Raw genomic sequence first — 17,201 nt, forward strand, 5'->3', positions numbered from 1 at the left:
GAGGGTTAGACTGTGACAAGGACAAGGAGTGAAAGACTGCTCAACACAATTCAATAAGCTTCAGTGACCCACATACCTGCAGCTGATTCTCACATGGGCTGCTATCCTCAGAGGCCCTCCTACATCTGCACTGTACTCCCTGCTGGGCTGAATGCTTAGTCTCACTGGAACATCATCCATCTGTCAAAAAAAAAAAAAAAAAAAAAAATCCTTATCATATGTCCTTTTAGCAAATTTGTGGCATTCACCTTGTGTAATACTATAACCGCATAGTTGTGTTGTGATTATTCTATATAGCAAGTTGTTTGATTTTTCAAACAAATGAAAATACTAAACATCGGAAATGAGAATGCTGTAATCCAGTGTGCCATGTTGTGATGCTGTCATTTGGTTTGCCCCTCCCTGGTGTACATGCATGTGCCCACACTCACAAACACATCACTCCCGTTCTGTTAATCCAGCTGCATCGTGCCTGTGTGCATGGCTGTACCTTTTGTTGCAAACTGCTGAATTCCTAAAGGATGCCAGGAGATGTTACCTTTTAGCGCACCAATCCCCACACTCTTTTGATTTATATCCAGTGGGGAAGCTCTGCTACAGAGGTGGGACTGAGCTGAAGGATGAGGTCTCACCCAGGCACTGTGACAATGCTGCTGCCTGCAGCTCTCTGCATCAGTAAGCATTTTGTTTCACTAAATTGCATGTTTGTCAATTTGGCGATTATTTCTATAAATTTGTATGTGCCGAGTTTGCACTTTTGGGTTTCAACTTTTTGTAAAGTGCCTGATGTACATCTGTGTTTTGTTGTGCACAAAGTGAGGTTGCTAGTGTCATTTCAGCAGGTTGAAACCTAAAGTAGGATGAACGATAAAGGATATTATGTTTCGCCTGTTCTGTGCACGAGGATGGGTTTTATAAATGCACTTACCTTAATGAAATGCTCACTGTCCTCGTATGTTCTGATTGTGTGTGTGTGTGTGTGTGTGTTTATATTAAACCTCATGTATTTAACATAAATTAGATAATTTAATTCTGCATTTTCAGCTCATTTTATCCAGCAAGTTTCATGCTGAGAAAAGGATCATTTATGCACAGTTACTGCACAGGAAACACACTTCAACAACCCTATTTTTACAGTTGTGACAATTACAATTAGGATGAGGTTCCTCATACAGAGAAATCACAAAAAAATAATAAAATAATGATGATGATAATAATTCCAGATTGATACATAAAATAACAAATCCAGACATTGAAAACAAATAAATAAATAAAAATCTTTTTTTTTTTTTTTTTTTTTTTACATTATGAAATGGTGATCAATCAAGCCAGTTTCTGAGAAACAAAGTGGGCAAGTGTTACTAAAGTTTAAAGTGTTCACTAAAATAATTTGAAAATGTTACAAATATCAACGTTATAATTACACATAATATGTCAATATGATTAAAATAGATCTAAAAAAATGTTGCTTCTATTTAGAAAGGTGCTCATGGAATTGTATTTGTCTTCCAAGATGAAAAAAAATGGTTAAAGAAAGTAATAAATAAATAAATGATAAACACACACTTTATAGATACCAGTAGCTTTTTTAGAAAAAGCAGAGGAAATACTGACAAAGAAAATGAACAGATTATTTTAGTCCAGTAACAGTATTAAAACATCCTTCATTTCAAAAGATAAAACAGGAACTTTAGAGGCTCAGAAATAAAACAATAAAAATATGACATATTGACACAAATTTCCAGGATGATGCTGGACTGAAAATGATCTTAAAGGGCATATAAATGAAATGTCAAATGAGATGACTATTCTAAATAAACAAAGAATTATGAATAAAAATGATGTATTACATTTTATTTTTGGTGCTATATGCCCTGAGAAATTAAGTCATAAAAACATGGTGAATTTAGCCTGATTTCACCTGCTGCTGATAAACGCTCAGAAACCTGAAGCTGTGAGCAGTGTGAACTTTGATGACATCATGTATAGCAATTCATGGGGAAATGGCTTTTTTTTGTTTGAAATCTGTGCTTTTTGTAGATTTTGCTGGTGAATACATGAAAATGGTGAACAGGTGTGTTTAAAGAAGCGCAACTTGCTTCTTTAAACCACTGAACAGATGATCATATGCGAAGTGAACATACCACGCAATGAAACGTTGGAAACCCGGTGTATCGTTTGTATATATACAGTAGTGTTCAGAATAATAGTAGTGCTATGTGACTAAAAAGATTAATCCAGGTTTTGAGTATATTTCTTATTGTTACAGGGTAAACAAGGTACCAGTAGATTCAGTAGATTCTCACAAATCCAACAAAACCAAGCATTCATGATATGCACACTCTTAAGGCTATGAAATTGGGCTATTAGTAAAAAAAAAGTAGAAAAGGGGGTGTTCACAATAATAGCAGTGTGGCATTCAGTCAGTGAGTTTGTCAATTTTGTGGAACAAACAGGTGTGAATCAGGTGTCCCCTATTTAAGGATGAAGCCAGCACCTGTTGAACATGCTTTTCTCTTTGAAAGCCTGAGGAAAATGGGACGTTCAAGACATTGTTCAGAAGAACAGCGTAGTTTGATTAAAAAGTTGATTGGAGAGGGGAAAACTTATACGCAGGTGCAAAAAATTATAGGCTGTTCATCTACAATGATCTCCAATGCTTTAAAATGGACAAAAAAAAAAAAAAAAAAAAACAGAGACGCGTGGAAGAATAATGGAAAACAACCATCAAAATGGATAGAAGAATAACCAGCATGGCAAAGGCTCACCCATTGATCAGCTCCAGGATGATCAAAGACAGTCTGGAGTTACCTGTAAGTGCTGTGACAGTTAGAAGACGCCTGTGTGAAGGTAATTTATTTGCAAGAATCCCCCGCAAAGTCCCTCTGTTAAATAAAAGACGTGCAGAAGAGGTTACAATTTGCCAAAGAACACATCAACTGGCCTAAAGAGAAATGGAGGAATATTTTGTGGACTGATGAGAGTAAAATTGTTCTTTTTGGGTCCAAGGGCCGCAGACAGTTTGTGAGACGACCCCCAAACTCTGAATTCAAGCCACAGTTCACAGTGAAGACAGTGAAGCATGGTGGTGTAAGCATCATGATATGGGCATGTTTCTCCTACTATGGTGTTGGGCCTATATATCGCATACCAGGTATCATGGATCAGTTTGGATATGTCAAAATACTTGAAGAGGTCATGTTGCCTTATGCTGAAGAGGACATGCCCTTGAAATGGGCGTTTCAACAAGACAATGACCCCAAGCACACTAGTAAACAAGCAAAATCTTGTTCCAAACCAACAAAATTAATGCCTCGCAGATGTGAAGAAATCATGAAAAACTGTGGTTATACAACTAAATACTAGTTTAGTGATTCACAGGATTGCTAAAAAAGCAGTTTGAACATAGTAGTTTTTTTTGTAGCAGTAGGGGTGGTGGCCAAGTGGTTAATGCGCTTGGTTTCAGTTCAGAAGGTTCCGGGTTCAAATCCCACCCCTGCCACATTTCTCCATGTAATGTGGAGTTGCGTCAGGAAGGGCATCCGGCGTAAAACTTGTGCCAATTCAACATGCAGATCCACCTTGGATTTGCTGTGGCGACCCCGAGTGCAAACAAGGGAGCAGCCGAAGGGACTTACTAGTTTTGTGTTTGTAGCATCAACAGCAGATGCTACTATTATTGTGAACACCCCCTTTTCTACTTTTTTTAATAGCCCAGTTTCATAGCCTTAAGATTGTGCATATCTTGAATGCTTGGTCTTGTTGGATTTGTGAGAATCTACTGAATCTACTGGTACCTTGTTTCCCATGTAACAATAAGAAATAGACCCAAAACCTGGATTAATCTTTTAGTCACATAGCACTACTATTATTCTGAACACGACTGTACAACAAAAACTGTTGTGTGGGCCGCCAGAAGAGGATGTACGGCTGGCCCACCACCAAAGGGCGCCCTGCCTGAAGTGCGGGCTTCAGGCACGAGAGGGCGCTGCCGCCACGGACACAGCCGGGAGTGATAGCTGTCACTCATTAATTCCTGACAGCTGTCACACATTCTTCATCATCGCACTCCATAAAGACCAGACGTCATCTCCACCTCATCGCCGAGATATCATACTTCATTGGAGGTAATATCCTCAGCCTTTGTGGAAATATTGAGAATCTGTTTATTGTGAGTGTTTGCAGGAGTTCCGGTCCTTTTGTGGAGGCTGTGCAATACGGCACTCTTTTTCCTCTGAGGACACGCTGCAAGTATTGAGTGAGAGGTGGAGGTGGCATTCCCACCGCTGTTGTTACTGGGTGTACACACACCCACACTTGACTGTCTTTGTTCTTCGCCAGCAGTACCAGATCCGACAGTCGGGGACGGTGATCACCTGGGAATTCGGGACTTGGCGGGTCCAGTATTCACCAGGTTCTGTGGGGGCGGAAATCGTGTGGTTCCGGCTCTTCTCAGGACAGACGTCTTCTATCCTCGAGCCTGCCCACACGTCACCTTTGTAATTTGACTGTAATTATATTCTGAGATTGTCTGTATGTTCGTTGTGCACGTTTCACAACATTAAATTGTTACCTTTTGGCTCATCTATTGACCGTTCATTTGCGCCCCCTGTTGTGGGTCCGTGTCACTACACTTTCACAACAAAAACAATGCTTTAGCCATCAGAAGCAAAGGGCTAATTAATGTTTTTGTTACATGCACAAACTGCTTCTTTAAGGCACTGAACAGAGAATCATATGTGATAAACATGCAACATAATTTAAATGTAATTTCAATTCCTTTTTTAGTACATTTATAAAATAAACTCACCATTAATTTTCTTCTTCTTGTTCAAAGAGCTGTCCTTGTACTTTCAAATACCTGTAAGTCCAAGGTTTCTTCCAGATAGAGAGGAAACAAAAAGTTTGGTCTTCCAGTAAAAAACATGTTACAGTATTTTTCCAAAAGTTAGAACAAAGAAGGTTGTTTTTCTTTCTTTCATGATCTTTTTCTGGTGGATCCAGAGGTCGTCTTCATGAAGCAAGACATCTTGGGACAGATTTTACACCACACCGTAACTTTGGTTGAGAAGCAGGGCTAATACACCCCTTCCCGTCACACCTGCTGAAGGTACCAACCGGCGGCTCCTCCTCACACATGGTTTCTCCCTCTGGATGGGTTCCCTTTATGGATCTTCTTAGCTACGGACCTGCCAGGACGACACTTTGTGATCAGTGGACAGACTGTTTATTTGAGTGTCTTTCCAGAGCTCAGTCAGATGTTTGAGACTTTTCCTCCTCCTCATTTAACAGTGGATTATCCAACAGTCTTTTTGAGCCCAGCGCTGACCTAATGTGGATTACTTTCTACATGGAACACTTCCCAAAGTGACAGACTGGTCCAACGCAAACTTATTGTCACTTTAGTTTTAAATCAGCTCATAGCAGCATTTATCTTTTTCCTGTTCAAGTTGTTGCTCTCCTGTGGAAATTAACATCTCTTCATTTGCGCTGTAAAAGTGTGTGTGCGTGTACACACACAAACATCTGTTTGTTTGCAGCATATCAGCACATCGCACAGACATGAACCTCTGTTCCTGTGTGCTTTTAAGGCGCAGCTCTTTGTATCATTAGACAGCACTCTTTGATATTTTAATAAAGACATTTTTTCATATAATAGCGCATTGCCTGTGGGGATCCGCGGGGTCTAGATTGGGTCATGTTTAGAAAATAGGTAGCTGACATTTTTCATGGGTGGTAATAAATTGTGCAAAGTTTCTATAATGAGTCGGAATGGCGTGTGAGTCCAGAATGTTTTTAGAACCTTAGACTTCAACAGTTTTTTCAAGAACTCAACTCTTTTATTTCCTGTTAATTATATAATTTTTTTAATGTTAATTTACTGTCTTAATGTATTTATAAATTGTTTAGGTTCTTGTTATCATATACACACTATTATTATTATTATTAATAACACACCAGCATGGTGACTTAGTGGTTAGCACTGTTGCTTCACAGCAAGAAGGTTGTGGGATCGCTTCCCACCCTTTCGGTGTGGAGTTTGCTTGTTCTTCCCGTGTCTGCGTGGGTTTCCTCCGGGCACTCCGGTTTCCTCCCACAATCAAAAACATGCTTATTTATAAATGCGTATGAATGAAGGTGGTGGTCAGAGGGGCCGTAGGTTCAGAATGCCTCACCTGCCCCCAGGGCTCCACTAGTAGCTCATCACCAATGTGTGATTATGCAAGTGAATGAATAATAATGCAACTTGTAAGTGCTTTGGGTATCTTAGCAATAATAAGGTGCTCTATAAATCCAAGTCATCATTATTATTATCAGTATTATTACTATCATTATTATAATTTTTACTTCTATTTTGTCATTTGATTTTTAAATGGACCACAATGGAAATGAATGTTTTTACTTTCTTGTGTCATCCATGTATTTTTAACGTATTTACAATTATATTATGTGCTTACATTGAACTTACTAAATAAACTTATGTATGCACACATGCACTCATGCTTTTAATATATATAGATGATTTATGGCCTCTTGCTGGATTGTAAATATAAATATCATTGTCCATTGTTCAGTGTTGTTAGCTAATATATGTAGCTTTTCTAAAAATATTAATCCCATCAGTGTTCGGTTTTGGCGCTATTCATCCTTGACCCAAAATACATAAGCATACCAAACGGCAAATGTCAGGTCTCCACAGTTTGTGTGTGATCAAAATTGCAGGCACGCACGCATGCACACACAGCTTTTTGTCTGCAATCTGCTGTAAGAAGGTGCTTTTAATTTGACAGAGATGGTGTTATGTGTCGGACGCAGCTCGGAGAACCGACCAGCGTTTGAAGGACCCAGTATGAAATAAGCAGAGCACGGTACAAAGGCTAACTGAATTTAATACATAACAGTGATACAAAAATAACAGAAAGTGCGGTCTGGCGTGGTGCGCTCCCAGCAGCGCTAACGGTCCGGAGTCAAAAGCTGTTCGGACCCAAGGACCCCGCCGACAACCCCCAGGTGGCCGCAACAAACCGAGTCTGTGAAAGAAGGAACCATTATGTGAGTCCACACTCTACACACAGAGAGAACACTTAAGGTGTACAAACAGCAAACACTTCCTGGCTTGATTACTAATCAACTTCCCAACCTGCAGGCATGGAACATCCAGTTCACATAACTCCACTGCAGTGGAAGCCGATACATGACTAACATACAGCTCAATATAAAAAGGTGTGAGGGACACCACATTTACTGACTGTATAAATGTTAGTCACAAAATCTAACGTACCTCAGGAAGTGTGCTGACGAGCGTGAGACCTCACCCCCTCCTCTTTCACAGACCGTGCATCAAACCCTGGACGTTCTCTGCATCCACTGATGATGAGATGGCTCCCGAGACGACGATCTCACCCGTCTGGTCACAAGGTCGAGTCTCTGGCAAATACACACTGTATACTCCAGTCTTAAATGCCACCATGTTCCAATCCATATAGATGCACCTCAGCTGTGAGTCCTGACGAGCCGCAGGTGATCAGGGTGAGGTCCTGATAACCTCAGCAACACAGCCACTCAGTCGCAAATGCAAACCACCTGGAAGGAGAAACAAAGGACAGAAACAAAAAGGAAGCCAGGCCCCCCCAGCCATATAACAGTACCCCACCCTCACGGGAAGCCTCCCGGCGACCACACAAACCTGGCCCAGGAGAAACACCCCCCTCCACGGACCATGGCTGGAAACCGCATCTGCATTCGTCTTCCAACAGAATGGTTGATGTCCTCTCCTCTGGCTGCATCCTTGCCTTTGTTTCAGTCAGTCACTTAGCACAGGTGTGGCCAGGAGTTCTTAAACCTGTGCAGTCAGCCTTTATCCAACCATGTTCGGTCTTTAGTCACAAAACAAAAAAGACAAACACAAACAACCAAAACATCCCCCCTCCCCAGGGGACCGTCCCATCAAACCCCGGGAAGAGAAAAGAAAAACCCCAAACTTAAGCTTACAAATAAAAGTGCTAAAACACCCCCCCCCCCCAAATGACATGTAGGGACCAACACCCCCCAGAGGACTTCCCGCCAGCTCCAGGAGTAATAACCACAGCCGAGGTCCCTCTGGGATCCAACGTCACCCACGGGGACTCCCAGCGCCTCCCAGAGGACCACTCGTCAACCCCAGGAGACGCCTCCCCTCATGACCAACGGACCCAGCCTCGGCCGACTATGGCTAGATGGACCCACAGCCCTTTCCCCCCCAGAGGACACCACAGTCAAACCCTGAGGGCGGAAACAACAAAAGGAGAAAAACACACCCCAGGTGCAGAGGTTACCTGGGAAACGCCCAGCATAACCAAACTGCACCACTCCAGCAACGACGACACTACGGCTCACCTGGCTGGAGTCAGAGGAGAAGAGAGGGAACAAAAAGAACCCCCCCCCCCCCCAGGTGCAGAGGTTACCCGGGAAACGCCCAGCATAACCAACCTGCACCACTCCAGCAACGCCGACTCTACGGCTCACCCGGCTGGAGTCAGAGGAGAAGAGAGGGCACAACAAAAAACAAAACAAAAAAAAGAAAAAAAAACAACCCAATTACCCCCCCCATGACCCCCCAGGGGACCGTCCCATCAAACCCTGGGAGGTGAAACTGAAAGAAATAAAAAGAAAGACTAACATACAGTTGCGTGGGTCCTTTTTTTTTTTTTTTTTTTTTTTTTTTTAAACAGAACTGCAGGGACACGACCCCAGACACTAAATAGTGAAAAACAAAAAATAAAATCCCACACAAAAACCAACTCAAAAAACACCCACACAAAATGAACTAACACAAAACAAATAAGTGATTTACACCGTCAAGCTCAAACAAATGGAACACACCTGTTCTAACTTAAGAGCTTGACGGTAATGTGACTCAGTCACCAACAGAGGGAGCCAGAGTGCTAAAAATAAAAAACCCCCTTTGGTGACAGAGAAAACAAATGAGCTGCTTTTCTGTGCGCAGCACACAACCAAAAATGTGATTCAACTAAATAACACTGGAGCTGACACAACAGACGCAGTAGTTATCTTTATCCGGGGAAACGGGGCTACGACTGTAACACAGGAAGCTCAGCGACCCATGCCACAGAGCTCCGCCGTGCGCGTGCACCCATTACAGACACACTCTTGCAGCTCCCGTTTAAACCTCTTATCCGGTCGGAGCGTGACGCGAAGCCGTCGCCAGTCACACTCCACCACGACCCACGGATAAGGCACAACACAGGAACACGGCTGCAAGAGAGCACAAATCAGTATTCAGCAATGGGTCTCAAACACGCACCATGGGTGGAGAGCACCCGCAACTGATCCGGATAACTACTGAACGTCTGCTGCCGCCTTCCCGGCGCGTTACCGTCTCTGCTACCGCTGGGTCCGTGATGTTTGGCCAGAGACTACTATTATGTGTCGGACGCAGCTAGGAGAACCGACCAGCGTTTGAAGGACCCAGTATGAAATAAGCAGAGCACGGTACAAAGGCTAACTGAATTTAATACATAACAGTGATACAAAAATAACAGAAAGTGCGGTCTGGCGTGGTGCGCTCCCAGCAGCGCTAACGGTCCGGAGCCAGAACCTGTTCGGACCCAATGACCCCGCCGACACCCCCCAGGTGGCCGCAACAAACCGAGTCTGTGAAAGAAGGAACCATTATGTGAGTCCACACTCTACACACAGAGAGAACACTTAAAGGTGTACAAACAGCAAACACTTCCTGGCTTGATTACTAATCAACTTCCCAACCTGCAGGCATGGAACATCCAGTTCACAAAACTCCACTGCAGTGGAAGCCGATACATGACTAACATACAGCTCAATATAACAAGGTGTGAGGGACACCACATTTACTGACTGTATAAATGTTAGTCACAAAATCTAACGTACCTCAGGAAGTGTGCTGACGAGCGTGAGACCTCACCCCCTCCTCTTTCACAGACCGTGCATCAAACCCTGGACGTTCTCTGCATCCACTGATGATGAGATGGCTCCCGAGACGACGATCTCACCCGTCTGGTCACAAGGTCGAGTCTCTGGCAAATACACACTGTATACTCCAGTCTTAAATGCCACCATGTTCCAATCCATATAGATGCACCTCAGCTGTGAGTCCTGACGAGCCGCAGGTGATCAGGGTGAGGTCCTGATAACCTCAGCAACACAGCCACTCAGTCCCAAATGCAAACCACCTGGAAGGAGAAACAAAGGACAGAAACAAAAAGGCAGCCAGGCCCCCCCAGCCATATAACAGATGGTGGCGGAAGACATAAAAGCAATACGCATTTCACTCATGGTACCAACATGTCATGAGGGTTGGGTCATGACCGAAAGAACTAGATTGTGGGTACAAGCAGCTGAAATGGGCTTCCTTAGGAGGGTGGCTAGTGTCTCCCTTAGAGATGGCGTGAGCTCGGAGTAGAGCTGCTGCTCCTTCGCGTTGAAAGGAGTCAGCTGAGGTTGTTCAGGCATCTGGTAAGGATGCCTCCTGGGCACCTCCCTAGGGAGGTGTTCCAGGCACATCCATCTGGGAGGAGACCCCGGGGAAGACCCAGGACTAGGTGGAGAGATTATATCTCCACACTGGCCTGGGAATGCCTCGGGATCCCCCAGTCAGAGGTGGTAAATGTGGCATGGGAAAGGCAAGTCTGGGGTCCCCTGCTAGAGCTATTGCCCCTGTGACCCAATCCCAGATAAGCGGTTGAAGATGAGTGATGAGTGGGTACCAACAGGATACTTAACTCGCTCATGGTAACAGTAACCTAACACTTTACTAAACTGACTAAAGCAATTGAACTACAAAAACACAATAAGTCAATAACACTAACAACACTGTTAAACTAACATGAACCACAATAACAACGTTTAAACAACAAAACCTCAAACTCCCAGGGGGTATTGCAGCACAAAGTCCATTGTATACTGGTTAGCTAAAATTGATAATTTCTCAAAAAATATTTGTCCTATCAACTGTTTTTGCAGCAACATTCTTGACCCAAAATACATAAGCATATCAAATGGCAAATGTCAGCTCTCCCCGTTTCCGCCGTGGTCGAAGCCATACACACGCACACACACGCACACGCACACACACACACACACACACACACACAGAAGCCACTTGGCTGTTATAATATACATATTTGCTTGAAGTGAGCAAGACTGCAAATTGTATTTTATCTGGAGCCCGACATGAAGAAAAGCTCAAAATATTAACGCTGTCATGAGCACTCATATAAAGAATGCTTTGTGTGACCTGCTCTGAAAGTAATCAAGCCCTGTTAGGATATTTCCACCTCCCTCATTTGTTTGAAATGAAAAGGCAGTTTAATAGTGTGTTATTCATTTCAAGTGTAAAGAAAATTTGTGGTCGTGAGTCATGTTGTTTTTTTCCTATATAAGTTGCACTTCCCTATTGCAGCTGATCTGCTCTGTGTAAGCCTGATCCCGTCAGATCTCAGAAGCTAAGCAGTGCGGGGGCCTGGTTAGTACTTGGATGGGAGACCTCTTTGGAACACCAGCGGCTGTGTGTGTTTCTCCAGGTTACACTGGAGTTGCGTCAGGAAGGGCATCCGGCGTAAAACTTGGGCCAAATGCCAATGCGGATCTGGCTGTATCCGCTGTGCCGAACAAAAAATGGGAGCAGCTGAATGGACAACAACAACATAAGTTGCACCTCCCTATAAGTGGCAGGACCTCTCAAACTAGTAACAAAAACGTGACTTATACGTTAATTTTTTAAAAGACAGTGTTAACTGGAGTGAGTGAGATATGCCCTTTAACATAACCATATTCAGGCCAAGATGATTCCAAAATATTGACTTCAATCAGTAGTTTGGCTTCAGCGATTCCTAATCTGCACATTTTTCAAGTCTTTCTGCTCTGCCAAAAGCTGATTGGCTCATTCAGGTTTGTTCAGCCAATCAAGAGCTATGAGACACCTGAATGAGCCAATCAGCTTTTGGCAGAGCGGGAGAAATGAAAAATGTACAGGTTAGAGGCCCCTGAGGCTCATGGTTAGGAACCATTAATCAAAAGTACAGTTGTGCTCAAAGTCTACATACCCTGGCAGAATTTTAGATTTTTTGGTCATTTTTCAAAGAATATGAATGATAACACAAAAACATTTTTTTTACTCATGGTTAGTGGTTGGGTGAAGCCATTTATTGTTAAACAACGTTTACTCTTTTTAAATCAAAATGACAACCGATACTACCCAAATGAACCTGATCAAAACTTTACATACCCCTGTTCTTAATACCGTGTATTGCCCCCTTTAACATCAATGACAGCTTGGAGTCTTTTGTGGTAGTTGTGGACGAGGCTCTCTGATGGTAAAGCTGCCACTGAATATGTCTTGGACTTTAGCTACATCAATTACGAAGAAATACAAACAATATGGCACTCTATGGTAAATCGGCATGGAGTAAACGGTTCTCAAAAACTGAGTGACTGTGCAAGAAGTAGAAGAGTGAGGAAAGCCACCAAGACACCCAGACAACCTAGAAGAAGTTATAGGCTTCTCTGGGTGTGATTGGAGAAATTGTGCACAGTGCATGTTTTGCATTTTGGATCCCCAGTTATACAGCTTCATGATGAAGTGATATAGAGGAGGATTTTCTAAAAAAAAAAAAAAGAAGACCCGAAAGTTTAGCTACAAAATGCCAGAAGGTACATCTCAGATGCAGCCTTGGTTTGATCTCTTTTGGTGAAACAATATCCTTCTCCGCTCTACTCCACTATGAAGTTAAGAGTGGTTACATCTGTGACATAAAGGACCATGTCTTGTGTTTTTGGAGAGTGCACTTCTATATTTTGACCTCAGAGAAATTAGGTCATCTTAAAGGCCAAGGGGAAGAACAAAGGTCTTTCCTTCCACAGGCTTAAGCTACTGCGGTCTTCTGTTTAGTTTTGCAGATATCTTGGTGATCCGATGACAAAAATAAAAAAAAAACCTATGGTAGTCTTTGCCCCTCATGATAATTGTAACAAAGTCCAGTATGAACACCAAGATGGTTATGACCTTGCCCATTTCTGAATGCAGTAAAAACAGTGTGCAGATGTATGAGCACTGTGATTAGAGAGATGATATCATGCTCACCAGACACAGTGAACCAATGGAACTGTGGTAAAAGAATGTTTCAGTGACAGTCACAACAATTCAATTTCATTTCTACTGACATAGGAAAGAAAATCTGGTGTGTGTCTCAGTACTGGTGTCAAAGTGTATCCTTGGTATCAACATATCAAAACCGGTCCAAAAAGGACAAGTGAGGACAAACCTCAGTCATGTTAAACTAGTGTTTGTAATCAGGCATCGTAGCAAGTCACCTTTGTCAAAGAGTTGCATGAAACAAATCCTGTTTTCTAAAAGGCAAAGGCTATACGCCCAACCGTGGGCAGATAAATATAATGTCTTACCTTATTCGCCCAACCGTGATCGTGTATTTGACACATTTTGTGCATCTAAACTACGTTTTTTACACCACTTTTTAAGGCTCTACTGTGGTGTATGTTTGACACATTTAATGGCGCCGTCTTTAATTACTGCAAAAACACCGCAATGGATGAAAACAGATAAACTTCATAAGCATTTTGAATGGAAGCCTGTTAACGACGACAAAACAGTTTTTGAACAAAATGCTGATTGTTGGCTGTAAGATGGTGTTAGTTTGACACTGTTCCCTGGGTGTGATGAGCCAAACAGAACCACTTTAGATCACACCTCCTCTGTGGGGTGCGACCCCTCCCACAGCTGGTGAGAAAATATCTGCCTTTTTTCCCTCCCGCATTGAAACCGGAAGTGAGCTTACAAGCGCGCTTATTGGTCAGTTGTAATTGGGCACATATGCTCGCGAATTTACTTTATTGACCCAACGGTTGGGTGTATAGCCACTCCGTTTCTAAAAACAATTGAAAAGGAAATACACAGGTATTAATGGGGCACCTGTAGGTGAAAATCTAAATAATTTCAAGAGTTCAGAGTTTTCTGAAGATTTGGATTGCATATTGTCGTTATTGATGTTTTCTTGCATCTTATACTTACAACATATAACTCCAAATCAGAATGTAAAAAATGCTAATTAAAACAAAAGAGTGATTCTTATATTTACTCTAACTTGTGTTTAATTTTTAAGTTTGTATTTTAGCATTGTGTTGTATTTATATAATAGAATACAAATGAAAAGGAGAGAATGCAACAACTGCATGACACACATTACTGCAACTGATTTCTTTGTAATTCAGTGATATCATAATATCTGGTTCTGTGTGACCTGACCTTTGATCATTTCTGTCTAAATTTGAATCAGTTTATCCTTGATTAACACTCACCCCTTCCATCATGATTAATCTATATTATCTCCAAAATCTTTCATTTATGACCATGAGCTTGGCCTTTCAAGGTCATCTAAGATCAAATGTTGTGACCAACAGAAAATTACATGGTTCCTTATTTTTTGCATTCTGAGAAACCAACAATGCACCCGTGAGTCAAAACTTCACGCATTCTCAAGAAATGTTGGTTTCTCAGAATGCAAATGATGGAGAACCAAGCCCTACTTTTTTTGGGTCAGGCTCAAAACTTCTCAGTCACCCTTTGTAGGTATATCTTGAGGTGCTTCTTTGGAATAGCCCTTCCAATGGGCACAGATTTTGACCTTGGCCTGTGACCCAAGAGTTTAACAGATTTTTCTCTAAATGAAATCACTTTCATTGGTTGACTCTCACTGAAAGTTTTGTCCATATCAAAGAACCTAAGGATATTTTGTTCGCAGTTGGGTGGACACACAGGACTGAAAAAAATAACCCTGCGGTGTGCTACTGCTACACATGGGTGGAAACATGGAATACATCATACAGTATTTTTGTATTAGTTTGTCCCTTTCAAACTCTATAAATATCACTCTTACATTTCAGAGATGAAACACTGTCAAGGCGGGCAGCTGCCCGAAACCAGGAGAGGGTGGACCCACAATACAAACTCCCAAACCAGACTTTGAGGTATAAGAAGTTGTCGTTTTTAATTTAGGCAGAGGTTCGGTACACAGGTTGTCAGAAAATGGAGCAGAGGCACAAACAGGGTGAGGCAAAAATGCAGTCATCTCCAGGCAGGGGTCTGAGGCACGGGCAAACACTGGCATATAGGCTGAGGCAAAAAGGCACGGTCAAGAAACTCAGAGCAAAGAACTGGTACATGGCAAGACTAAACAGGACAGAGAACAGGAAGGCTGGAAAGTGCACTGGAAGCGACAACAATCTGGTGAGGGACTGTGAGGCTGTGAGGGTTTATATGCATGACTAATTAGGAACAGGTGGTGTTAAGGTGCACGTGAGAAGAAGGATCCAGAAAGGGGGCGTGGCTAAAGAACAAAGAACCAACACTGTGCAAGATGGTGAGGAAGGGAGTGCACAAAACGGAGTAATGTAATAGACAAAGATATGTGAACCGATGTCAAGAGCGTGAGTAAATGAAAACACAAAGCGGAGTGGGACAAAGTGTGAGAGGAGGGCACAGAGCTAATGGAGTGACATGACAACACAGACGGAGATGCAAGAGGGATGAAAGCACAGAGCTAATGGAGTGACATGACAACACAGACGGAGATGCAAGAGGGATGAAAGCACAGAGCAGGTGCAGGGCGCGGAGTGAAACAGAACACAGAGGGGCGTGAGGAAAACCAGGGAACTATGAACAGAACATACTATGGCTGGAAGCAGGCAAGAACATGAGAACTGATCGGAAATAAATGCAAGAGCAGAACTAGACTAGGAAAACAAGGTGATGAATGAACTACAAGAAGAAAAAAAACAAACTACATGAAAACAGAAAGCAAAACCCTGGTATAAAGCATAATAGATAACACAAATGAGAAAATACACAAATGATAAACTAATGATCAATAATGTAAACATAATCTGACAGAACAAAATTATAACAGAACTGGGAATAACCATATGATGAAAAAATAACGAGAACAAGAACAAAGTGACAAGAACAACATGACAGAATAAATCCTGATGAAAATAAATATTAATAAATCAAAGCTGAAAAGAACAACAGAAAGGGGAAAAACTAGAATAAACCCCCAGATCTGGCCAAAACCCTGACAAACTCATAGAATTTCAATGCCTTATAGCTACTTTTTCTTCCAAATGAACACACACACATACAGGTCCATTCTGCGTGTTTTCTTTCTATATTGGAATATGCACACCAGTTTCATACCTTTATCTGAATAAAGTGTTCAAACATTGCTTTCTTGTCTTCTGCAGGCACTCTGGTTTCTGTGTGTTTGGGAGCTGCAATTCCGATTTCATGTGATTCCATTTATAAGAGGTTTGCTCAGTGTTTGCTCACACTTGGGGACAGTTTGGTGGAACCTCAAAAAGACCAAAGTACACAGGACATTGATTCAATTTGCAGGTGTTTGTCCATTTACTTACCCGCTTTCTCTTGGATTGTTGTGGCTTCACAGAATCCACATCAACACTTAACACATACAGTATTTTTATGTCCTTCTTCTAAGGTCCTGGAACTCGTTCCATGTCTGTGCCAACTCAGCACTGGCTGCTTGTCCTGGAGAGGCTGCAGCTGTTTGGGAGTCTCTGAGACAGGAGTCCATGAAGACCCAGTTTTCTGGAAACCTCTATAACATGTGCGCCAGTCGCACCACACTCACACCCAGCACTGTGCCTGCACCCCAAAGCCGTCTGACGTCTGACCAGACCAACCAAGAAACACTGAAAGGGCAGACATCTGGGCACAGCCCTGCCCTCAGCACGCCGTACTTAGCACTGTGCAGCACCCTACCGCTTCTGCTCAGGAGCTAAATGGCTCATTTTAGTCTTTAAATTAGTCATCATCATGGTTCTGCATCAGTTCTACAGCATAGATATCAAACAGTTGACCAAAATCAAATGTTTGGTTCAATGTCTGTTCAACATCATCATCAATTTACTGATGAATGTCTTAATGCTAAAACTATGTGTTATTTCACAAGCAAATAATTTTATTCCCACATAAATGTTTGAAATTATGTACGAGGTCTATCAGAAAAGTATCCTACCTTTTTATTTTTTTTAAAAACTATATGGATTTGAATGACGTGCGATTACACCAATCATGCTTGAACCCTCGTGCGCATGCGTGAGTTTTTTCACGCGTGTCGGTGACGTCATTTCCC

At 42.3% G+C, this 17,201-nt stretch overlaps 1 protein-coding gene across 1 annotated transcript; it reads left to right on the forward strand.

Annotated features, from left to right (window-relative positions):
- Window positions 1–378: 378 nt before the first annotated feature.
- nrn1lb (neuritin 1-like b) lies at window positions 379–16,994 on the forward strand. The gene is made up of 3 exons (XM_034161662.1): window positions 379–675; window positions 16,291–16,441; window positions 16,545–16,994. Exons 1-3 carry the CDS (start codon window positions 621–623, stop codon window positions 16,846–16,848), a joined length of 510 nt encoding a protein of 169 aa, XP_034017553.1. The 5' UTR covers window positions 379–620; the 3' UTR covers window positions 16,849–16,994.
- The last annotated feature ends 207 nt before the right edge of the window (window positions 16,995–17,201 follow it).

This window comes from Thalassophryne amazonica, chromosome 2, assembly GCF_902500255.1.
Source record: "Thalassophryne amazonica chromosome 2, fThaAma1.1, whole genome shotgun sequence".
NCBI lineage: Eukaryota > Metazoa > Chordata > Actinopteri > Batrachoidiformes > Batrachoididae > Thalassophryne > Thalassophryne amazonica.

Coding starts and splice junctions, on each gene's coding strand:
- nrn1lb (XM_034161662.1), top strand. CDS start 621: ATGAGGTCTCACCCAGGCACTGTGACAATGCTGCTGCCTGCAGCTCTC. Junction 676..16,290: donor GCCTGCAGCTCTCTGCATCA/GTAAGCATTTTG, acceptor TGTCTTCTGCAG/GCACTCTGGTTTCTGTGTGT. Junction 16,442..16,544: donor GACATTGATTCAATTTGCAG/GTGTTTGTCCAT, acceptor CCTTCTTCTAAG/GTCCTGGAACTCGTTCCATG.